The 25,340-nt window shown below is 43.3% G+C and overlaps 2 protein-coding genes across 5 annotated transcripts in view; both read left to right on the plus strand.

Annotated features, from left to right (window-relative positions):
* Positions 1-6,901, plus strand: part of LOC115555884 (collagen alpha-1(XXIV) chain-like) — a 31,757-nt gene extending 24,856 nt beyond the window's left edge. The window contains 6 exon segments of the mRNA XM_030372928.1: positions 1,083-1,183; positions 1,708-1,876; positions 2,137-2,246; positions 3,993-4,064; positions 4,066-4,230; positions 5,449-6,901. Of these exon segments, the coding sequence (XP_030228788.1) occupies positions 1,083-1,183; positions 1,708-1,876; positions 2,137-2,246; positions 3,993-4,064; positions 4,066-4,230; positions 5,449-5,595 (764 nt within the window). The 3' untranslated portion in view covers positions 5,596-6,901.
* Positions 6,902-7,657: 756 nt separating this feature from the next.
* Positions 7,658-25,340, plus strand: part of znhit6 (zinc finger HIT-type containing 6) — a 121,504-nt gene continuing 103,821 nt past the window's right edge. For all 4 annotated transcript variants that reach the window (XR_003978880.1, XM_030372418.1, XM_030372417.1 and 1 more), the window contains exons 1-5: positions 7,658-7,805; positions 8,232-8,297; positions 16,258-16,364; positions 17,150-17,236; positions 18,639-18,742. Coding sequence is in view for 3 of the 4 variants with exons in the window: in XM_030372418.1 (XP_030228278.1) it covers positions 16,362-16,364; positions 17,150-17,236; positions 18,639-18,742 (194 nt within the window). In the remaining variant the exon portion in view is untranslated. The remainder of the gene's footprint in view (positions 7,806-8,231; positions 8,298-16,257; positions 16,365-17,149; positions 17,237-18,638; positions 18,743-25,340) is intronic.

A 25,340-nucleotide genomic window follows, 5' to 3' on the forward strand; every position in this document is an offset into this window, starting at 1 on the left:
ATGTTTCCATAAACGCATTTAATGGCGTAACTATGTTACTATTTCTACCCAGAATAAAGAAAGATGTCGGCCGTATGCTTCTGTGCAAGGGTCACTACAGTAACGAATTGCTTTACGGCACAGACCCCCAAACACGAACCCGGCTCGATATAAACACCAAGTAACTAAGGGATTGTTATATTCATCATAGATCAGCCGACTAAAAAGAGACAGAGAAACCCAATGTCGGAGGAACAGAAGAAGAGAAAAGGGAGACTGACCGACAGAGAGGCCAGACACGAGTTAAACGTTGGGCAAGCTTTTCAGGAATAGCGTGAACTGAAAGAAAAAGAAAACTGCAAATCAGACGCCGACTCGGCCGTGTTGCTTTTGAAATTGAAAGTACCCTTGGGTGAACTTTGTCTTCGTGGTATTCTTGATTCTGATAGTCTCTGTACAAATGTGTTTTGCTCAACCATTTAGTTGTGAGCCCTGTAAAAATTGTTTTCTCGACCGTTTTGTTGTGAGCCCTGTATGTTTCTAGCTTGCTTGCAACCATATAAACACCTTTGTTTCCATGGGTGTTTTGCTGTTCGTCTGTCCCCCAGATACAGACTGAATCCCCGAATCCAGGTTCTTGTTTATTTCGATTATTATGTTGGCCAAACCTCTTACACTGATTGTTCTGTTCCACCTAAGGATAAAACAAGTTATAACCTAGGGTATAAATTCTCCCGGGTGAACTATAAAAAAGGATGGATTTATGTTTGTTGCAATGCAAAATACACCCTTTTAAAAATGTATAACCTTGCCTACACTTTATGACATGTACTGTCGGACATGGCTCCACGCATTCGCCGGCTTCTTTGAAAACAAATGCACATGGCTCGCGTAGAAGTGCATGGGGAAGGGACGTCAACGAGTTGTTACGACAGTGTTGTGAAATATCTACTACGAAGCTGTAGGGGGCGCTGTGTAGAGTAATGTGCGTGCCAAAACCAAGAAAACAGCGAAGATATTCCCGAAGTTGCATAGTGGGCCTTTAAGAGCCTTGTGATAGCCCGCTTCTTCCATTTCAAACAATTACAATTAACTAATTTATTTTTTGTATTTAACTGTTGTTATACTGAACCTACAGCTTCGAAAATATGATGACTCACCAGTCCATACACTCTTCGACTCCAACGCTGATCAAAGTACAGAGGTAAAATACTGAAATATTGGTAATTTGCTGATTGAATGGATTTATTCATTTATGGAGAATTAGTTTGGCCTAATTATTTGATGAATAAAGAGATCCCATCAATTCTATTTTCCATCCTGAATGGAAGATACAGCTACCCTCTGGACATTACTTTGAGTTGATCCTTGTTGTCACTAATGCCTGGTTTCCACCGAGCGGTGCGGTACGGTGCGGCTCGGAGCGGGACAGCTCTTTTACGCTAAATCTGGCTCGCGTTTCCACCTCAAGGTTTTTCTGGACAACGGAAAAGTCGCGTTCTTCTTTTCTATAATGTCACGAGGCTTACGTGGCTGCCGTGGCTATCGCCATTCAGCTTAAACCCTGCCCTACCATATGTGTGGTCAAACAAAGTTAAGGCCATTGCCGATACTTATTGGTTGCCTCATGCGATGGGACACACACGTTGGGCATGTGACATCTCTTGTCATCGCTCAAAATCTATCACATCTATCACATCCCATGTCCTTCGTCCTCTTTCCACGCAGAGTTTCCAGAGCACAGAAAAGGCTCTGCCTGACCACAACTCAGACATCTTCAAGACACTGCACTACCTGAGTGATGTGATCGAGAGCATCAAGAAGCCACTGGGCACCCGCGAGAACCCTGCCCGCGTCTGCAAGGACCTGCTTGACTGTCAGCAAAAGATCTCTGATGGTGAGACAGTTCTGTTTTGGTTCTGTTAGTTTACGTATTACATTTTTGTTCATTTAACTATATACATATATACATATATACGTTATACTCCAAAGAAAAATAGATAATTTTATTTTAAACAATGTCGAATAATTTAGTTTATCAGAATAATGTATCTACTGTTTTTATGTAAAACTTTCTAAACACTCCTTTTACATGGTGGCATTAACGCTAATGGTCTCATTCTCTTTATCGCTTACCCTTTCCCCTTATCTCTACAGGGCGTTTCTGGATCGATCCAAACCTTGGCTGTACGTCGGACGCTATTGAGGTCTTCTGTAACTTCACTGCTGGGGGACAGACCTGTTTGACCCCTCTGGCTTCCAACAAGGTGTGTGTGTGTGTGTGTGTGTGTGTGTGTGTGTGTGTGTGTGTGTGTGTGTGTGTGTGTGTGTGTGTGTGTGTGTGTGTGTGTGTGTGTGTGTTGTGTGTGTGTGTGTGTGTGTGTGTGTGCATGACTTTGTTGATAACCCTATCAACAAAGTCATCGGTGAACCAAGTGCACAAATGACACCGGTATATAATCACATAGGACTCTAGACTCTGTTCCTGTGGATTCTTCTCACCCAGTTTCGCAGTGACAGAGAACTCTGAATACTGGCATACGTAACTCACATTCAATTTATCACATATTCAGATAATGCTCTGAACGTGGGCTGTTTGAGTGCTTCTACAAAATAATGTCTGGAGTTGAAAGCTGGCGATGCGCTGGCTCATCCAAAAAAATTGCATGAGCTTTGCGGACTGTGCATTCTAGAGCTTGCACTTCTGCATGGTCAAACAGCTGTACTGGGAGGGTGAGCCTTGTCTTCATACATCCCTTGAACAGAGAGGACGGTGTCGCCATATGGGTCTGCAAGCCAGGGTCAGTATAGACATGTACCTGCCTAGCTTTAGGGACATGAATGCAAAGGCCTTCAGCAAAAATAATAATTACAGGTAATGAGGTCTTCTCTGAACTGGCGAGCCCGAGGGCAGCTACCATTGTGCCTCAATACCTCATCGGGTGAGGGCACCAGTGAGGAATTTAGCTCTACCAACTCGGTTTTGATCTAGCCCAAAATTGCTGGTATCCTACATTTTCACCAAGGCCCTGCTACCATTGATGTGGTTGGAAAGGTTCCAGTTATTTTGTAACTGCCTAATGTCACATGGAAACAAGCGAACACTGCAAACAGAAGTCTGACTCCAGGCTACCCTACCAAAATCAATGCTAAATGTTCGAAGGACAACAATTTGGACACGATATCCTAAAACATGAGCTGTATGCAGTCTGCACTACATCAGTCTGGCCTTGAACCCATTGAAAGCCAAAAGAATTTTAAAAATTTAGCGGAAATTGCTTGGAGGAGGAACTTTCAGTTTATGACGAACAAGGAGCACAGCAGGTCCTGGGATTTTCAAAAACATTGTGGTGTCCAAGGAAAGGTTTGCCATTGGCACAAAATTCTATATGAAATAGACAGAATAACTATGAAAAACATGAACAGAGGTCCCTGTTGTGTGTGATTGGAGCTTGCAGCAGTGTGCATCAAAAAGAATAATGCATATAAAATGTGTGTTTTTAAAAGTTGTTTAACAATAATCAACTGAGGTTGCAAAATATTGAACTGAGGGGATAATGCACCCTATTGCCCCTCGTAGACCTTGGTCTGAGTGTAGGATATTGAAGCAGACCTGCTCACTTGTTCCAATCCACAATAAAACGCAAAGGAAAATTAAGCTGGTTCCCTGTTGTATTTCAAAAGTCGTTTCTTTCCAGATTACAGAACGGTAAGTCTCAGCCTCTGAGGGACGAGGTCTCACAGACGAGAGCCAACGCTCAATGAGTTGTGTTCCTAAATTTAACTGTTAACTGATATCTAATATAATGTGATTATCTAGGGTGGACGCATGGGCATTGGGGGTCACAAATAACTTTGTTGATTTCAATTGTCGAGTGCAAATGCATAAGGAAGATGAATTCAGTGTAAAGCAATGCCTCTGGCAATCAGTAAGAATGAAAATGAACAAAACATTTTGCCACTGGTTTGTCGTTTAACTCTTAATTTAAAATCTGTATTATTTTGTCCTGCAGAAGGTATTTGGTGTGGGGAAAGTCAAAATGAAGTTTCTTCATTTACTGAGCATGGAGGCCAGCCACGGCATCAACGGTCCACTGTCTCACAGAACCGCTGTATAACACTGCAGTCAACTCCAGTGCAAACAGGCACATCCCAATTGTCAGAAGCCACCTGAGGTTCCGCGGATGGAACGGACAGATATTTGAGAAAGACATTCTACTTGAACCTCATGTGCTACAAGACGGTTGCAAGGTAAAGAAGAGTACATTTCTTTCATACTAGGGTATGCGCTCCTCTCAGGCCCTGTCCACATATGGACGAAAACCATCTTTTCCCCCGTTTCCCTTGGAAGTGTTTCAGGAATTTCTCCGTAATGATGGACTCATTGTAAAACAAATCTAGCTGTAGAAACGCTGTAGAACATGTTCGAGGCCTATATGTGATGCTGTTTCTCCACCCAAAAAAAGAAGAAGACGAGGCGGAGCATGCGCATCAAGCATGCGCAATGTATACAAACATACTGTCGAGGAGGAGAAACCAAAGAACATCAACCACAGCAGTTGTGGGGCTGTATTAAAAGCAAAAACAATATATAAATCAAATCAACACACACGGTGGCGGAGTGGTAATCGGGAGAGTCTGGAGAATTCCCGTTGGGCCGTTAACGTTTCAGAGCTGTCGGGCTGATTACTGCGGGATAACAATATTGCGTTTATAAAAGTTCCTTGCAGCGCCGTCCGGCAGCCTGAGCTGTGCACCCGCAACATCTCACTCGCTCAACGAACTCGCTCAACTTCGCAACCAAGTCGATTTTGCCTAGAGGGGAGTAACTGAGCGGCCCCTCCAAAGTGGTACAGCCCAGGTGAGCCTTGAACTGCGATTGGTCAGAAAGACGTAACATTTAATGGCAACATTGAACTCTCCTGCAGCACATTTTCACCCGCTCCGTATCCTTGCTTGCCCCAACAAGTTTGTGCGGCGTGCTTGTTTTTTTCCGGTGTAGCTAAATCTGGTATGGTGTTGTATTTTTTCTAAACGTGACTTGTTGTTGCTAGACAGCAGGTGAAAAAAAGACAACGTTTGCGAAGCCAAAAGAGAAAAGTTAATCGCGCAATAAAAAAATTAACGCTGTTAAAATTGTTTGCGTTAACTGACCGCACTAATATATATATACTGTTTGCATTTCAACCATTTTCAAAATTCTATTGCATCTTGAATCGAAAACATCGCAGAGATTCCTTTTCCTTCAAGTTATTCTTTCCATATTTTGGATTTCATTGATTAATTCCTTCCATTTAGTTATTTGCGGTACGCCCGGTTTCAACAATTTTTTGTTATTTGTTTAATTGCTGTTACTCTCAATATCTTAAAAATATATTTATCTGTTGAAAGAGGCTGTGTAGAATAAACTGCTATTATCAGTCTATTTAGAATTATGATTTCTGACAACACCACAAATTATCCTTCCAGGTCCAAGATGGCAGCTGGCACCAGTCGCTATTCAGCTTCCAAACTCAGGACAGCCGTCAGCTGCCCATCACAGACATCCAGGAGCTCACCTCATCACAGCCCCCCAGCCAGCAGCATATAGAAGTTGGACTGGTCTGCTTCCTTTAGGGCCAACGTTTTCTTAGCATATTTACACAGATATTTAAAATTGGCCACTTTGATACGGCTAGCAACCAGAGAGGCTTGAAACACCAAGCCAGGAGGATGGGTTCCCGATCTGCATGGAACTCCCTCATCCAATGACCCGTGGACATCCATGGAGTTGCTTTGATGGAAGATCCACGCAAAGAAGGCCAAAAGGAGAACAGTGTATCTGATTTTTTTTAAGCAATTCAATTTGGTTTTGTATTGTTTTGGTGTGTGTCTGTGTCTGTGCGTCTGTGATGTTGGTGTGTCTGTGTCCGTGTGTGTCAGGTACATAAAGGTGCTTGGGTTGACTGCATTCTTGACTGAAATAACCCTATGAGAACTCGGGGTCGAGCCTGTCTTTGCAGCTACCTTAACAATCCCAATAACCCCAACGCCCCCACCCCCACACACACATATCCCCTGTCCCACCAAATCACCAATCAATCCTTAGCAGGGGTGTCTAGCCTAAAAGGACAGTTCCACACCTTTGAATAGGAGCGACATCTGTAACTATTAGTTCTCAAGAGTGCAATAAATAGCATGTCGAAGAAAAACGTGTGAACTTTTTAAATATTACATTTTAAATCAAAGGCTATTTTTGTCTTCATGGTTCTTTTAGTTATTGTTGTTGTCCTTAAAGACATGTTCATCTTCATAGATGGTGCTCTACCTCTACCCATTTATTTTTTTCTTCTAGGTTTTTATAGCTGTATCAAGTTAAGTATTTTTGCCTCTCCCCCCTTCATTTGTAATTACCGGTTATATCAAGTTATCTTTTCTGTTGTATACATAATTGTTTTGATTTGGTCATTTATAATTTATGAACCATTTTTGACAGCATTATTTCATTTTCCTGCTAATTGGTACTTTCAGCAGTGGAAACTTATCATTGGTGCAGCAGCAATAATGAAATCAACAGTGAGGTTTTCTCTTTTTTAGTATTGCCTCTGTATATATTGATAATCAAACATAGTTATGTATGTTTGATTATTTATATCCCAGTTGTTTCTGTTCACATTACTGCACCACAGTAAGTTATTTTCTCAGAGAACTATTTGACCAATGTTAACTTGTCCACACATATGTCATGTTATAATGGTTGGACTGGCAGCTACCGTAAGCCAGAACCAGAATCCAAAAAAGAAAAAGAGTCATCATTTTTGTAAGTTATATATCTATGGACAGAAGTGTAATTAAATCTAATGGTCTGGAGGATAAAGACAGATGGAAATATGTGAATATCAGTTATGTTGACATTAAATAAAGGAAAAATGTTATCCATCAATAGTTGAATAATCTTTGTGTTATCTGTATGACTTTTCCGGTAGCCTATTGCATAGCCTAACACAGAAAAATAGTTAAATATCACATATTAGTTCAATAAGGTAAATATAATGGGGTCTAATAATGTCCCTTTACTTCATGGGCCTTTTGCAAATTGCTTAAATCAAGTTACAATGTTAATCGAAAGCATCTAGACTAGTGGACTGGCTTCGCCTATTGTTTTTTCCTAGTTTGCTCCTCCATTCTCTGTTTGCGTTCTTTCTTGCCAAACATCAAACTAAACAGGAGCATGCAAGTCTTCTTTTAAACCGTCTCCCCCCCCTCTCCCACACACACTAGAAGGAAAACATCTTCACGCTTCTTTGTGTTATCCTTGACCGTTTTCTCTCATTAATATATGTGTTGGGTTGCAAATGTATTTACAAGTTCTATTATAATAATTATTAAATAAATCAATCAATCACTATGCACAACAGAGCATCATCATGTGTGATACAACTATTACTTTTGACCCTCTGTTGGCCATTGTTCAGCGTGACATGCATCTTGTATTCTTGAATGCTAAATGTTATATGCTGAGATCAAAGTTTCTTGATCTGACTTCTTCGTGCGTTTAAATGTGGTGTAAGACAATTGGCAAGGCAAGGGCCAAACAGGTATATTTGTGTGACATAATTTACATGAACACCAGGGGGCCCTATAGTATCGTGTCCAACCAGAAATCCCCCTAGCCAAGCGTTCTACAGCCAGGAGCGGAAATCGGGCGGAAGTACTGTTGTTAAAGGAGGTTGTTGCATTCTGATGTTGCTAACCATAACCACTATGTCTTCCTTAGAAATTCAAAACGAAAGAGGGGGTCTTGGAGAAAACACATCGGGAGCGAAAAGAAAAAATTCTCTATCAACGTATGTAACTTCTTTTGTGATTTTTTCGCAAACTGTTTGGTCTTAGCTATCGTGCTGCAAACGAATTCCCATTGCACGTTGCGAATGCAACGGCGTGGAAGGTAACACATGTGTTTGGATAGTGTCCATCTTTGTCAAATAAACGAAATGACAACTGAGGGACACAAACAACCACGTGTTATCTGCCACACCGTACTCTCCTCTCTGACATACAAATAGACCATATCCTAATTTAAAATAAGACTTATTACCAATGTGTCAAAGTCTCTAACTGTATGGACATGCTAAAATAATTGTAACGCTACAACATAAAAATAATGTAGTATTCGCAGCATTGTGACCCTTGTTGGTATAAACGGTCATGAATGATAGGAGTCGCAGCTGTTACAATCGATAGTACCTTATTTTTTCCATTCTTTTTTACAGTTGTGGCGTATGTGGAGCAGATGAGGCCAAGTATAAATGCCCAGCCTGTGTGAAACAGTCCTGCAGGTAAGTCTTATATTTTGATAGGAACAGTAACCAACGCACATTTCCTTGCCCACGTTCGTTGCCTGCATTTCGTTGCAATCTAGCCTGGCATATCATGTAAAATTATAATGGTGACCACTAATGAATAATCTAGGTCTGGACATAGTAAAAAGAGCCCCTACAACATGGTCAGAGCAGGCAAACAAATGAAGAAACCGATATATTTACTATTATCATTACTAAAATAAAAGGCAAACTCTTCTAATAATACATTAAGGGTAGACATTACTGCTAACTTCAACTTGCAAGATGTCTCTTTGAAAGAGAACAAAAGTTGATGGAGTACCATGGTTTTCCAAGGTATTTTTCAAATTACCTCACTGAAGATATATATAATTTTTTTTTTCCAAAATTATAGAATATTTATTGCTATTAAATTACCACAGTCATTTCCGGCGAATAGGCTGGTCAACTTTGTGAATCATTTTCTATGCATATACACTCTTGTGAAACGGGTTTTATTATTTTTTTTAAAGGGACACTAGAAATTTTATTTGCATTCAAACGAAATATTGCTCTAGGGCATCGCTTATTTCAAATGTGCGTTGCTACCTGTTTGCATCTACGGTAGCTGGTCCCAAGAAGCTATGACAACATGTCATCCAACAATAACTCATTGAGTTTCTTTCGGGTGATGAGGTACGTTAATTGAAACAAACGCGTTAATGCTACAAACAGTAACATTGACTTACCTGTCGAGATTAAAGCAGGCAACCTCCCCCTTTCTGGTCAACGAGCAATGAGTCTTTCAACCGAAATCAATGGATTTACAATATGACAAATAAAACACCCCAGTAACTTTATTTCGCTACAATACTTGATTTGGAACATCAAACGATCACCACTAACCACTCGCACCCACATTTCTGAAACAAACCTTTAAGGTGCGTTCACACCAAAAGACACATTTGTCACCTAAGTTTTGTCGTGCGATAAATCCTAAACTGTCGCTGTGCAAGTTTTGTCAGGCGAATTTGCTGCGGTTCACCCCGGACTGCACCTCATGGAAACGGTTGGCCTGTTGAACGCTGATTGGCTCTTACGTTACACATGTCACTCAGTGGCCACGCTGTGGAACGCTGATTTGGCTGTCATCATGCAAATGTCACGGCAAAGTTGAAATATTTCAACTCGAGCTAATTTGTCGCGCTACAAATCCTTGTGAACGCGCTCGCACTGTGTAGAGCGAAAGTTGTGGCGCGACAAGTCAAAACTTTTTGCCGGTTTTCTCTAGCGAATAATTCGCCCGATTCACGTCTCTACGGTATCTTTGTATGGGATTGTGTCGCCCCTTTGAATTTGTCGTGAGTGCTCCTTTTAAGGTTGTTTTAAAGACATGTTTGTGAATGCCCGTAGCCAGCCATTGTGAAGCAGGCAGGGGTGATTCAAAATTAGCCAATACCCGAGACGGGACCATTAGTCCAAATTTCGGTGTCAACCATTCTATTTCATCCTTGACAAACCAGAAAGGGGGCTCAATGTTCCAAATACCGCAATTGTCCTTTAAGGAAAAAGTAAGGATACCCTAATAGCTGGTATTGCCCCCTTTGGCTAAAATGACCTAAATTAGACATTTCATGTCATTGTCTACCAGTCCTCTGACATCGGTTGGGAGAAAGTCTATCCCACTCCTCCATGCAGAATTGTTTTAGCTGCTTGGTGTTTGAGGGGTGCTTGCATGCACAGCCAGTTTCAATTCACCCAACAGATTTTAGGATTAAGATTCAGACTTCGACTTGGTCATTCCAGAACTCTGACCTTCTGTCTTATGAGCCATTCCTTGGTGGATTAACTAGAATGTTTTGGATCATTGTCATGTTGCATGGTCCACATCTGCTTATATTTTCTGATAGATGGTCCTCAAGCACCCTCTGGTATAATAAATAATTCATGGTTGATTATATGTTGGTCAGCTGGGCAAGCCCTGCTTCTGCACAACCAGGGCATTTCCACCTCATGCTTCGCAGTTGATATGAGGTTGTTGTACTCATATGCTATCTATGGTTCGTGCCAAACATGCCTTCTGTTACTGTGCATGATAACTATATTTTGGATTCATCTGTCCAAAGTAGAGCGCTCCGATGATAATTTTTTGGCCTAGATTACTGTTTACCCGATCACCAAAATCATGATCTGACATTTGCCAAACACAGAATAGCAGGGGAATGGGAATCTTCCATATCGTTTATCTATAATCTGGATGGCGGCAAACTCCAGTTTCTGTTCCAATGCTCTCGTTGGATCCGCCATGACTGAAACAGGCCGCTAAATGCGTTCACCAAACCTATTTTTTGCCAATATTAACCGATCATGATCAGCATCCAATCAATCGGAGCAGCTGTAGTCTATAGCACATTGTTCCAGAATTCCTAGTCTTTCTCTAGGTGTTCTCTGGTAAACTTTACTCTTGCTTTGATGTTTCTTTTACTTCCTTGCACACCTCGTTCTTTCATTGCGGACCTCCCATGCAAGTCAAACGTATGCAGTCTTTCTAATGCATGTCCTTTGTAATCAACTGTGGATCCATGATGACATTTTAGGATTCTCAGACTTTTTTAAGCATCTTGTGGTCTGTTCTTGGGCTGAACTTGCTAGGACGGCCTGACCTTGGCATGTCGGGAATTGTCTTAAATGTCTTCCACTTGTAAATTATTTCACGGACTGTGGAATAGCTGATTTCTGATTGCTTGCTGGTCTTTTTCAATTCCTTCCCAGACTATGCATCTACTACCTTTTTCTGAAGGCCTCAGAGAGCTCCTTTGATCTCGCCATATTGCTACCACTCAATTTAACAATCAAGAGTAGAGCTGGGAAGATTAGTCCGACATATCAGCTTCAAACGTAATCGGCTTCAAAGACGTAATCGGCTTCTAAAATTCGTCGACATGAATAATTTCCGTTGACGCGTCGCCTCCCACCCCCCCCCCCCCCCCCCTCCCACACTCTCACTCCAGTCGTGGCGTTAAATATGCACCAGAACGCTAGTCGCCAATTGTGTAAATTCATAACAATGGCGGCGGCAAGCAGTAGCGGGAGCACAGAGGCTGGTGGTATAAAACTCGGCCAAAAGCCGAGCTCCGAGGGTTTGTTTACCAGCGTTGCTATGGTGACCGGTCTTGCGTGTTCCAACGGTTTATTAGGTATCTAATAAGCTGTCTAATCACTTCATTCACTGCCTCTTCCGTGGTCATTACGATATTATGAATAGACTTTGTCAGGTTCGGATTTTATACTCTGGTGAAAAGAGAACTTATGTTATGTAGTTCTAGTCTAGCTGTTGACTGTCGAAATTCCACGATCTAGCAACCAATTCTAAGTAGTAAGAGAACTTTTGTCATGTTATGTAGTTCTAGTCTAGCTGTTGACTGTTGAAATTCCACGATCTATCAACAAGTTCTAAGTAGTAAACACACACTACAAGTTGACAATTTAAATTACATAAATCCTTTTCGAAGTTGGGTCTCTGAGGTGGCAGTGCATTATTTTTCAGTTTGCACAATGAGGGAGGGAGGAAGGAGTAGAACAGTATTTTTATGTTTGGTATATTCCTCCTGATTGACTTATTTCGTTCATTTGTTGGATACTACATATGGCATCAAAATGCACTATTTTGCAGTTTGCACAATTTAAGTGCCGTGTTTGCACAATGTTATTGCACAAAAAAGTGGAATGTTTAAAGAAATGTTTAATAAATGTTGATATTTTAACAACAAATGTTTTGATATCCATATTGTGTGAAAAGTTACATTGATGAAGTAATGTGAAATAATCGGTAACTGAAAAAATAATAGTTAGATCAATGGTAAAATTAGTCGTTAGATTAGTCGGCCAATCGAAAAAAATAATCGCTAGAATAATCGTTTGAAAAATAATCGTTGGGACAGCTCTAATCAAGAGCAAACCTATAAAAACGGGGCTCCTCCAAAAATCCTCTCCAACGATGTTCATATAATTTGCACCTGATGTGGTGCAGTTCATTCTAATTTAAAGCATTTAAGTAAGAAAACATTTGGGTGTCCTAATCTTTTTAAATACCGATAAAAGGTTTTTTAAGGGTCAATACTAGGGCTGTGCAATTAATCGAATTTTTATCACGATTTCGATTCTTGGGCCAAACGATCTCCAAATTAATAAAATCGAGTTGGAACGATTCTTCTGGAATTTTTCGTTGTCTGAGGTTTTGTGAAAGAGATGCGCATGCGCAATTCAGTCCCTCCCCCAGGGAATTCAACGCGGCCCTGCGAGCTGTGTGTTTGTGGTGACCTTTTTCAGAAAACAGCGCGAGCGGAGATGGCAGAGGGGGGACAAGCGTTTACTCGATTAAAAGGGTAAAACGAGTTCTCTAATATGGCAACACTTCGGGTTCGAAGAACGATTCTTGGAACGATTCTTTTGGAATTTTTCGTTGTCTGAGGTTTTGTAAAAGAGATGCGCATGCGCAATTCAGTCCCTCCCCCAGGGAATTCAACGCGGCCCTGCGGGCTGTGTGTTTGTGGTGACCTTATTCAGAAAACAACGCGAAGCGAGATGGCAGAGGGAGGACAGCGTTTACTCGATTAAAAGGGTAAAACGAGTTCTCTAATATGGCAACACTTCGGGTTCGAAGATGCCGACGAGGCACAGGCCCACAAAATGTGCTACAATGTTATATCTGCACCCCTTGGAAACACGACAAACTTGTTTAATCACAGAAGGGCCCCGTCCACACTAACCCGGGTAAATCTACAAACGCTTAATTATTTATCCGCTGAGCCCTTCCGTCCACACTAAAACTGAGAATCCGACACTGAAACACGATGCTTTTCGATCGCTGAGGGGGATAAATGTGGAGGCTTTCAGAAACGATGACGTTCGGTCGCCATGACACTGTGCCATGACGCTGCCACAAGCTTGCGCTCGAGACCGAGACGCTCATCCCAAAAAAATGGCAGGTGAAATGAAAATGATCTCTCTGTACAATACACTAATTTATCTCCAGATACAACTCGAAATATTGGCTCAAAACTTATTCGTTGCTCCAATGCCGGAGGCAGCGCTGTACTTGTTGTTCTTAAGTGATGGTAAAAAAACCCGAAATACAGCAGTTGAAACCGTACTTGGAGCGGCGTTTCTGGACAAGACCGCTTCGAAAATGATTAACCAGCTGATGAACTGTAAATATCAGCTGATCGCGCGGCTGTGATCTAAACAGAGGCGTGGCGAAGTTGCGTACCATGACAACAACTGTTTATCAAAATAATTTCAGTATGGAACGTGGATGCAAAACATTCCGAAAAACGATAGTGTGGACGGCTATCTATTTCATTGCGGATGTAGGTTTTTACATTTACCCGGGTTAGTGTGGACGGGGCCTGCGACGCAATCACAAGGTCCCTTATGACGAATTGGCAAAGAAACAAAAACACAAGACCACAACCCGACGACAGCAGGACAGATGTTAATTACAACTTGTAAATAAGACATTGTTCTGTCTTATTTAATTTTCTAGCATATTTATTTATTCATTCAAAGTTTTATAGAAATTACAGAACAGCTGGATACATATTTATTTGTACATTATTTTCAATTTGCAAATTTTCTATTTCTTTATTCAGAAGTTTGTGTACTGTGTAGTTTAATTCATTTTGATATTATCACGGGTGACGGGGCGGATCTGGTGCTGGTCATCACGGGTGCGGGTCTCATAAAATGGACCCGTGCAGGACTCTTGCCTTGGCTATTGGAAATAACCAAAATATCGGAAAGCGGAGTTGGTTGGGTCGCATTTGCCATGTCAGCATCATGGACAGCATCGTAGCTCAGCTGACTCGGACAACCATCTGACCTACTAGATCTATGGATCTACCATGCGACTTTTTGGGCTAGTTTGTACATTAGCTGCAGAGACTTTAACAAAGAAAAAGCGTTGTATTTGGTTTCTTTCCTTTAGTCCTAAACCATTCTAAAAGGCACTACACTGAGTTTTAGTCCTTGGTTCTTAAATGCCACCCAAGATGCAGAGAACAGGAAAAACTGGTGTCTTTTTAGATAAGGAACAGACTAGGGCTGCACGATGTGGGCAAAATATGAAATCCTGATATTTTTTGGGCTGAATGGCGATATACGATATTTATCTATTTTTTCTATAGAGTGGGTTAGATGGCTTTGTCGCATTGTCCTGCGTACTACGGTGAGGGTTTCGGTGCGCCCTAACTTTAATCCCCCGACCCCTCCCTTCTCCATTCCATTTGGGAACATGTTTGGTTAAATTTCCCCTTGTTTCGTATATTTTTTATTAATTAATTAAGGGCGCCACCAGAGGTCGCCCCCAACACATTTGCCGCTCTAGGCGACGCCTAGGTCGCAGTATGCCGAGCGCCGGCCCTGGTTTCAGGGCACAAGAAGCTGTCGCGGCCGGTGATGCAGCAGCACAGCCACAGAGTTTTACGCATTCCTCATACTGCAACTTTGTGCCGCTGCTGTAAATGGTGGAACAGATTTGTCGTGCTTCCACTTTTAGCCGCAAAGGTTTTGCTAAACTCTCTACAGATGACCTGCAGCTGCTGCGCATATGTTTTTTTTAAACCCGAACCATTTCCATATTATGGAGCCGTTGTTTCTCCTCTTTGAAATTTTTTGTCTCATGCCGCCGTCTCGTTTTCTTTGCACACGGCACGTTCGGAAGGACAGAGTTGGAGGGGGAGGGGTCGCGCTCAGTCTCCAAGGCAAACGCACACGCTTGAGGCGGAAACTGGCCATTTTAACGCATATATCGATATAAACGATATTGTCAAATCTTGTATCCCCTTGGAAATTATATCGCTATATCTTACATAGCCGATATACCCTGCGGCCCTAGAACAGACACTGTACTGACAATTAGGGATGGGCTTGATTAATTGATGAGCCATCATTGATTGTTAAGAAATTTGTAGATCATGTAATATTTTTTTATCGATCAAAAGGAGGTTGTGTTCCTTAGTGTTAGAGCGAAACAGCCAGGCCGTTGCTTGTCTGATCAATACAGATTTTGTCTTTTTGAATTGATTCCCGTGTTTAGTGCGCAATAAACATGTTCGGATCCCTTGGTGCGGACCTTTTGGGCTGTTGCGAATACAAACCGTCGAACTCGGGAACAGACCAAACAGCCGGTCCCGAGACCCAGCCGGAGAGGTGGTCTCGGTTGCTTCAAAATTAACCCTGGTGCGGTTCGCTTGAGATGCTTAAGCGAACACACCTTGGTCCGATCAAGTACTATAAATCATACGCCTCTTTGGACGTAACAGGCACCCACTCAGCGACGCGCATTATGGGAATTAGTGTTTGATTAGCGGTAACTCCAAGATTAGCAGCACGTTGTCGGACCATCGGGTGAAAATGAGTCGTGGCTCAACATGGAGCAAAGAGGACATAAGAGTATGCTGGAGAAATGTACATAAAATGCTGATGCATTTAACACATTTCGAGTCAGGATGAGGGAGAAGGAGTTGGACCGGTCCGCAGATCAATCTATATCGTGCTGGATATCCTGATTGTTTTACTTTCACCGGCGCTTTCTCCCCCTTTTTTTTTTTTCTCTAATGCTTTTCCCCGCTCCAGACCTTTTGTCCAATGATTTAACTTTCTTTCAACACATGCGGGTTTGTTGACAAATTCTTGCACTGTTGCGAAAATTGCAATCTGAAATGGAAATGCACCAAACCAATATTGTAACATTTATTTTGGCGTCATCAAACATGCATTATCGCGATCGAGCGATAGAATTAGGATCTCTATCGTAGGCCATTTTTAATCGTTTATATCGCTCATTACTTATTGGCATGTATGCGCGCTTGTCTCTGTGTGCGTGTGCGAACGAGTGGACGTACTAATACTGTGGAACACACCCCTGCACACCTTCAGAAATGCGTATGATATCGCTGTTGTCGTTTATGTCCCATAGCTTTTTGTGTGTTAGAAAACACAAAGAAGAATCTGGATGCAGTGGATTTAGGGCCAAGACTGCGTTTGTGGCCCTCTCCAAGTTTGACGAGATGAACCTTCTTAATGGTGAGCTTACCCTTCACTTCTCATGGAAGTAAACTAACTACTAGAGCCCGACTGATATAGGAGTTTTTAAGGCCGATACGAATACTTTGTGATTTAAAAATATGATATGCCGATATATCGGCCGATATATATATATATATATATATATATATATATAATATATATATATATATATATATATATATTAAAAAAATCCAGAAACGAGCAACAAAAACCAACAGATTTCCCTAACATTGGTTATTTGTAGTTATCCTTTAAATCCTTTTCACTCTCAGCTAACACGTAACAACAGCAAAACTGGACATGGTAGTCATGAATTAAGTCATGCTTATCGACTTTAGAGAATTGATGGGGATGTTCTTTTAATTGTTATTCAAGCAATGTATGTCTCGTGACACTTGCCAACTTACCATGAACACACTTGCACACATGAACAACACCGATGATCTCCGTCGATCTCTGTCATTCAGTCTGCCTAACTCTGGCTGAATCAGCGGGTTTGGGGTCGGATACCGATAAACTATTCAATACCGAATAGTTTGAAAAAATGCCTAATATCGGCCGATAATATCGGCCTGCCGATATATCGGTCTGCCGATATATCGGTCGGGCTCTACTAACTACCTCCTAAATTCCTGCTCGATTCACAGAACTCAAATGTATTAACTGTGGAATATACAAGGTAGACCCTTTGTATGATGCATTTGGCTAGACGTAAAGAGATAAATAAATGAAATGAAACCAATGCTCTTGTCTTTTATGATGCATCCTTTGGTGTACCTCAGACTACCGGTTCCTGGAGGATACAACACGTTTGGCTGGAAGCTCCTCCAGAGACAACCCTGATCCGCACACCTCACATGACTTTTAAAGTAAGTCTCATCATTGGTTTTGACAACATTTCTTCATTCATTTGAATGATTTCCCTATACAACCTTATTGTGTGGGATGTTATATTTATTGTGTAGAACCTAAGTGAAGCACATTTTGGCATAGATTTTGTAAATTGAACTATTTAATTTATGAGGCAGATGGTTGTAATTCAACGTAAACATCACAGTAGGGGACACGCATCTTTATTAAAAATGTATCTTCAACAATCTCTTTGTTGATCAAGCTCAAAATGTCCTACCCTGTCATTAGATTGAGTTTGATTGTGATGAGTACACTAGGTATGCTACACCACTGTGTTTATGATACTTTGGATTACTTCTGTGCAAATTTAGCAAGAACAGCATGGTATATAGAACTGTTGATGAGAGAAATATATATATGCGTATGTAATGTATGTATGTGTGTGTGTATGCATTGACATTAAGCTTTTTAAGGCTGTTATGTTTAACTTGCCCAATAGCAAAACATAGTTGCCCAAAATGGAAAGGCCTATAAAGAAAATGAATAAAACCAACAAGTATTTTTTGAATTATAATAATTGTTTCAAATACAAAACTTAACAATTATGGCTATAAAGCTCTCAAACGAGCTAGCCCAACAGAAAGAAACACTAGGGCCTCAAATGTATCAATCAAAATATTTTTCGCTATAATGCAAAATTATCAGCAAATAATCACCTGTAGTAGGTAACGGCTCACCATTGGCAACTAATACAGCAATCAGAAGGACAACATTTATTTATTTTCTATTGATTTGTGGTGATTTCTTTCCTGAAACAATTCCATGTGAAGTCTGTGGGGTGTTATTTCTAGACGGTCCAGAAGAAACGGATGGCAGCCGGAACGTAGATTTAAGTGCTGTTCTCGCACTGATATCGATAGCATCACGTCGCTGTCATTTTTTTGTCCTTACCTGCCCTCAACATACTACACCCGTAATGTAATCATAACCGCCATCGGTTAACATTTAACCGTTTTCAAGACGGACCCACAGAACTTCCTTTGCCTTTTTTGTTTCATATCCTGGCAACGTCTCATTTTCAGGTGTCCTCATTTATTTATTTCCGTTACATTTACCTGGCACTTGGACAGTTTTCGGAGTCTGAAGGAACATAACGAAAGTGACTATTTTTCTTCTATTCCGTTTGTGGCGGTTGGTTATACGGAATTGACTGAACACAAATTATTGTTATGATTCTTATGCTGTATGAGGACGTTTATTTTGTAGGCATAGTTAGTGTATTTGATAAAAGAAATCACTTGCCCGATTTGGCATCTATCTATGTATCACATTTAAGTGGCCCAATCGGAGTTCACCTGCCGCGGGCAAGCGTTAATGTCGAGGCCGGTTATTCGGTCTTGCTCTCGCTCTCTCTCTCAGGCCAAGAAGCTGACCGCCTGCGCCAGGAAAATGAACATAACTCTGAAGTTCCTCCCCGTGGCCTTCACGAAGAGCAGGGACAACTCAACTATGTTTTTGACCAAGTAAGAGCGACTAAATACAAGGGTCTTCAGGTTTTAACTGCTACTTTTCATAATGCTGTTATGTTTTAGTTTTTTCACTTGCAAGGAGCTGACATGCGTGAGTAATGTATAATGGGATTTTATAATTCAGTAAGAGCATTATCCAATATTGATTTGGACGCTGGAAAATGCTTGATGTATGCATTTTATAGGGCTGGCCCGAATTATTCGAATACTCGTTCGGAAAATTTGTATTTGAAGCTTAAATCATTATTCTGAGCTTTGTTGTTGTTTTTTCACGTACGTGACGTTACCAGAGCGAGGGAGGCAAACTATAAGCGACACCAAGCAGAAGCGGGAGAGGTGGAGGAAGAATAGATATCTTGTTTTCCCTTTACTTTATAACACAACATCAGCGGGATCTCAGGAGGAAAAGTAATGCTTAGTGAAATGCTAACCTTAGCGTAGTTGTTTGTTTACGTTCGCTGTACAGCGCCGCGCCAATCAACTGTGACTGGCTTGCTGCAGAGCGTGAGCGTCTTGGGAATACCCGGTCAATATAATGGATATAATATGGATACGTAAGACAATCAATATTCGGTATTTGTTATGGATTTATTGTACAAATTCCCTGAAAAGATGCACGTTCCAGGATGAATTGAAAAGCTCCCGTAAAAACTGAGATGCTAGAGGACAGCTGATTTGGAACGGAACAGCTGTTCGCTTCCACAGGGAAAAACTAAGAAACTCCAACTTACTTAGGACTACTAATTAACATTCAAAAGCTATTAAATCTTCAACTAAATAGGGAGATACTGTCAAAATCGGTTCCAGGGAGTATATAGGGATTATTAACGTTGTTTTTTGATGGTGTGTTTTTCTGGAACGAGTATTCGAATATTCGCTCGGAAAAACCAACGAATATTCGAAGCCTGAAAAATGGCATTCGGGCCAGCCCTAGCATTTCAGCGATCCGATTGCCCAACACAATTGTTCATGCCAGGTAAAAGGAGGTCATACTTGTTTAAGCATTTAGTATTACTTATGATTGTGTAAACCAGGGTCGGCAACTGGCCCGCCAGGACATAATATCTGGCCCGCCAGATTATTCAAAAGTTATATGAATATATTAGATAATTGATTAATCGCATTAATGTCATAGTTAACTCGCGATTAATCGCAAATCTTTTTTCTATGCTAAATATCCCTTGATTTCTTTGTCCATTAATTGTTCTTATTGTAATGCTCTTATCAACATGGAGAAGTGCATCGGCTAGCCTTCTGCAAATGTTTTTTATTGCTAATACATTGGCATATACTGATCAAAACAGGACGATACAAAAAAAAAAGTGCAATTAAACGATGAACATACAAACATACTGCCTTGAACATAGCAGTCAGGCTACTGCTTCTTTCTTTTGAGCCAAAGAAAAAAAAAAAAAATAATAATAATAAATGGCGTTAATCGAGCGATAAAAAAATTAACGCCGTTAAAATTGTTTGCGTTAACGTGAATAACGCGTTTAACTGACAGTACTAGAATATATCGTCGCTGTCCGATGAAAACCGCGTATGTCCATTTTTGCAGATTTTGAGATTTTACGATGATAGTTATGTCCAGGTTCATTTCCGTATACAGTATGCGTCATGAACCTAATTGACCAATGAAAAGTTGTGAAACACGTCATCTAATTTTCAAGTATATCCATTTGGTGTCAAAGCTGTCAATCCCGCCGTGTATCTCCCGCCCTGTGGAGTCATCTCATTAGCGTCTCTGGAAGCGCATCATCGGGTAGCCGAATAACACTTTGAAGTTAAGGTATTTAGTTTATTTGTCAACTGTTCTCAAGTTTATTCTAGTTGCAATATAAGATGAAGTAAGTTTCACTGAATATTTTTTAATGTGAACCGTACTGACGAACGTAAATAAAGTAGGCTAAATAGGGCTGTAACGTAGCCTGGCTCTGCCCGCCTAAGTACTTCCGCTCAATTTGAATTTCCCTTCAGTACTCTCTGTACAACAGTACTCTCCTGGAACCGTCACCTTATCGTGGTGGAGAGGTTTGCGTGTCCCTGTGAACCTGAGAGCTGTGTTGTCTGGAGCCTTGTGCTCCTGGTAGGGTCTCTCATGGCAGAGTGGTCTCAGGTGAGGGGCCAGACTAAGAATGGTTCAAAGAGCTCCAATGAATAACGTAAAAAGAGGAGATGTGACCCGGCCCGGAGGAAGCCCGGGGCCCCCGTCTGGAGCCAGGCCCAGACGGAGGGCTCGATGGCGAGCGCCTGGTGGCCGGGTTTGCCACGGAGCCCGGTCGGGCACAGCCCGAACAAACTACGTGGCACCCCCCCTCTCTTCATCCCATGGGCCCACCACCTGTGGGAAGACCCGTTGGGGTCGGGTGCGCAGCCACATGGGTGGCAGCGAAGGTCAGGGGTCTCGACGGACCAGACCCGGGCGGCAGAAGCTGGCTCTGGGGACGTGGAACGTCACCTCGCTGTGGGGAAAGGAACCGGAGCTTGTGAGGGAGGTGGAGCGCTATCAGTTAGATCTGGTGGGGCTTACCTCCACGCACAGTCTCAGCTCTGGTACCGTACTCCTGGATAAGGGTTGGACTCTATTCTTCTCCGGAGTTGCCGAGGGCGTGAGGCGCCGGGCGGGTGTGGGGATACTCATAAATCCCCGGCTGAGCGCCGCGGTGTTGGAGTTTACCCCGGTAGACGAGAGGGTCGCCTCCCTGCGCCTAAGGGTTGTAGGGGGGAAAACTCTGACTGTTGTTTGTGCTTATGCACCAAACAGCAGCTCAGAGTACTCGGCCTTCTTGGAGACCCTGAATGGAGTCCTGTATGGGGCTCCAGTAGGGGACTCCGTAGTTCTGCTGGGAGACTTCAACGCCCACGTGGGCAACGATGGAGACACCTGGAGAGGCGTGGTGGGGAGGAACGGCCTCCCTGATCTAAACCCGAGCGGTCGTTTGTTATTGGACTTCTGTGCTAGTCATGGATTATCCATAACAAACACCATGTTCGAACATAAGGGTGCTCATAAGTGTACCTGGTACCAGAGTACCCTAGGCCGAAGATCGATGATCGATTTCGTGATCGTGTCATCTGATCTGAGGCCGCATGTTTTGGACACTCGGGTAAAGAGAGGGGCGGAACTGTCAACCGACCACCATCTGGTTGTGAGTTGGATCAGGGAATGGGGGAAATTTCCGGATAGACCTGGTAAGCCCAAACGAGTAGTGCGGGTGAACTGGGAACGTCTGGAGGAAGCCCCCGTCCTAGGTATCTTCAACTCACACCTCCGGCGGAGCTTTTCTGGCATTCCTGTGGAGGTTGGGGGCATTGAGCCATAGTGGGCGGTGTTCAAAGCCTCCATTGCTGAAGCTGCGGTGGCTAGCTGTGGCCTCAGGGTCTTAGGCTCCTCAAGGGGCGGTAACCCTCGGACACCGTGGTGGACACTGGTGGTCAGGGAAGCCGTCCGACTGAAGAAGGAGGCCTTCCGGGATATGATATCCTGGAGGACTCCTGACTCGGTTGCAAGGTACCGACAGGCTCGAAGGGCTGCAGCGGCTGCCGTGTCGGAGGCTAAGCAGCGGGTGTGGGAGAAGTTCGGAGAGGCCATGGAGAAGGACTTTCGGTCGGCACCAAAGTGTTTCTGGAAGACTATCTGGCACCTCAGGAGGGGGAAACGGGGAACCATCCAAGCTGTGTACAGTAAGGATGGGACTCTGTTGACCTCAACTGAGGAGGTCGTCGGACGTTGGAAGGAACACTTTGAGGAACTCCTGAATCCGAATAACACGCCCTCTATGTTGGAGACAGAGCTCGAGGTTGATGGTGTTTCGTCGTCAATTTCCCTGGTGGAGGTCACTGAGGTAGTCAAACATCTCCGCAGTGGCAAAGCCCCAGGGATTGATGAGATCCAGCCAGAAATGCTAAAGGCTCTGGGTGTTGAGGGGCTGTCATGGTTGACACGCCTATTCAACATCGCGTGGGAGTCGGGTACAGTGCCAAAGGAGTGGCAAACCGGGGTGGTGGTTCCCCTGTTCAAAAAGGGGGACCAGAGAGTGTGTGCCAATTACCGGGGTATCACACTTCTCAGCCTCCCTGGTAAAGTCTACTCCAAGGTGCTGGAAAGGAGGGTTCGGCCGATCGTCGAACCTCAGATTGAAGAGGAACAATGCGGTTTTCGCCCCGGACGTGGAACTACGGACCAGCTCTTCACTCTCGCAAGGATCCTGGAGGGGGCCTGGGAGTATGCCCTTCCGGTCTACATGTGTTTTGTGGATCTGGAGAAGGCGTATGACCGGGTCCCCCGGGAGAAACTGTGGGAGGTGCTGCGGGAGTATGGGGTAAGGGGGTCTATCCTCAGGGCCATCCAATCTTTGTACTCCCAAAGCGAGAGCTGTGTTCGTGTTCTCGGCAGCCAGTCAGTTTCGTTCTCAGTGGGTGCTGGTCTCCGCTAGGGCTGCGCCTTGTCACCAATCCTGTTTGTGATATACATGGACAGGATATCGAGGCGTAGTCGTGGTGGGGAGGGGTTGCAGTTCGGTGGTCTGAGGATCTCGTCACTGCTTTTTGCAGATGATGTGGTCCTCATTGGATCATCGGCCTGTGACCTTCAGCACTCACTGGATCGGCTGGCGGCCGAGTGTGAAGCGGCTGGGATGAGGATCAGCACCGCTAAATCTGAGGCCATGACTCTTAGCAGGAAACCGGTGGATTGCTTACTCCGGGTAGGAAATGAGTCCTTAGCCCAAGTGAAGGAGTTCAAGTACCTCGGGGTCTTGTTCGCGAGTGAGGGTACTATGGAGCGTGAGATTGGCCGGAGAATCGGAGCAGCGGGGGCGGTATTGCGTTCGCTTTACCGCACCGTTGTGACGAAAAGAGAGCTGAGCCGCAAGGCAAAGCTCTCGATCTACCGGTCGATCTTCGTTCCTATCCTCACCTATGGTCATGAGGGCTGGGTGATGACCGAAAGGACGAGATCGCGGGTACAAGCGGCCGAGATGAGTTTTCTCAGAAGGGTGGCTGGCGTCTCCCTTAGGGATAGGGTGAGAAGCTCAGCCATCCGTGAGGAACTCGGATTAGAGCCGCTGCTCCTTTACTTAGAAAGGAGTCAGCTGAGGTGGTTCGGGCATCTGGTAAGGATGCCCACTGGACGCCTTCCTTGGGAGGTGTTTCAGGCACGTCCAGTGGGGAGGAGACCTCGGGGAAGACCCAGGACTAGGTGGAGAGATTATATCTCAACACTGGCCTGGGAACGCCTTGGGATCCCCCCGTCAGAGCTGGTCAATGTGGCCCGGGAAAGGGAAGTCTGGGGCCCCCTGCTTGAGCTGCTCCCCCCGCGACCCGACCCCGGATAAGCGGATGACGATGAGGATGAGGGACTCTCTGTACAAATGAAATGAAATGAAGTGAAGAGTACGAGAGTCTGGTAGAACCAGGCTAGCTGTAACGTGTATCGAAACCGAAATCACGACACTCAAAGCCACGAACCTGTCTCGCGGTGTGAGAAGGCAGAAGCACGATACGCCCTTTCTAACTCTCTGGTAAAATTGTCGGATTGAAATTTGCTAATTTGTCTAATAATAGTCTGCTGACACCGCCCCCTCTTATTGATGCCTTAAGTTTGCGAAGAGATGCCCTCTCTGTGATGACAGCTTTCCGTGGATACGGAGGATTTCATTTCTCCACAGCCGTCAAAGTCCTCATATGCGATATGAACGACATTTATCCAGAGTGGGCCAACCGCGAAAAAAATTGCTTGTGTGATCCCTGTCTCTATTGTTTTGTGTGATTTGACCGGCAGTTGGTCTGCCGGAATCGTGAACGGAATCGTTCGCTTCTTCACTAGACACTGTCTAGTGAATAGGCGAACGATTCCGGTAGAATAAAGTACCCATCCTGTCAATAATCGGTGGCCGCTTCATTCCGACCTTCATAACGAGGCATAGTGTTACGAGTAGCGTATGTGTGTGCGTGAGAATGGCAGTGTGCGTATGTGTGTGTGTATGTGTGTGATTGACGTCAGCGAGTGAGTGGACGAGCGAGGAGAGCGAGCGGTAGCGCGTGTCTTTTTTTTTTAGTGAAATGGCAGCTTCATTTTTCCTTTTCTTTTCTGCAATACAGTGTTAAATAAATATTATTTTGATGATATGAGACAATAGCTTTCCTTTACAGTAGGCCTAACTTTATCGCTAGAAAAAGTTTCCCCCTTGTCGCCTGAGACGTAGGTCAAGGAGTGGAGGAGTGACACAATTACGGTAGGTCTAACGTTACAACCTCTGTATAGCTTGTTAGTGTACTGATTCATTATCGCTTCATAGTTGGCAGGAGATATAATTATGAAGGGACAATGAATCAGTACACTGATTTTCATACTGACAAGATTAATAGGCTATGCTCAGTTTATTAATAGCCTTAGGTTGGACGTAGGCAATTAATAAACTTAGCGTAGCCTATTCATCTGTCAGTATGAAACGCGACTTGCCCATTCATGATCGGAAGAACGCGTATCGACCACCGTTACTGTAAAATATACACGTATATATGTCCATTTAAACTCGATTTTGGTAAAATGTGAACTATACCATCACACTGGCAATATTGCGACTAC

Source organism: Gadus morhua, chromosome 12 (genome assembly GCF_902167405.1).
Source record: "Gadus morhua chromosome 12, gadMor3.0, whole genome shotgun sequence".
NCBI lineage: Eukaryota > Metazoa > Chordata > Actinopteri > Gadiformes > Gadidae > Gadus > Gadus morhua.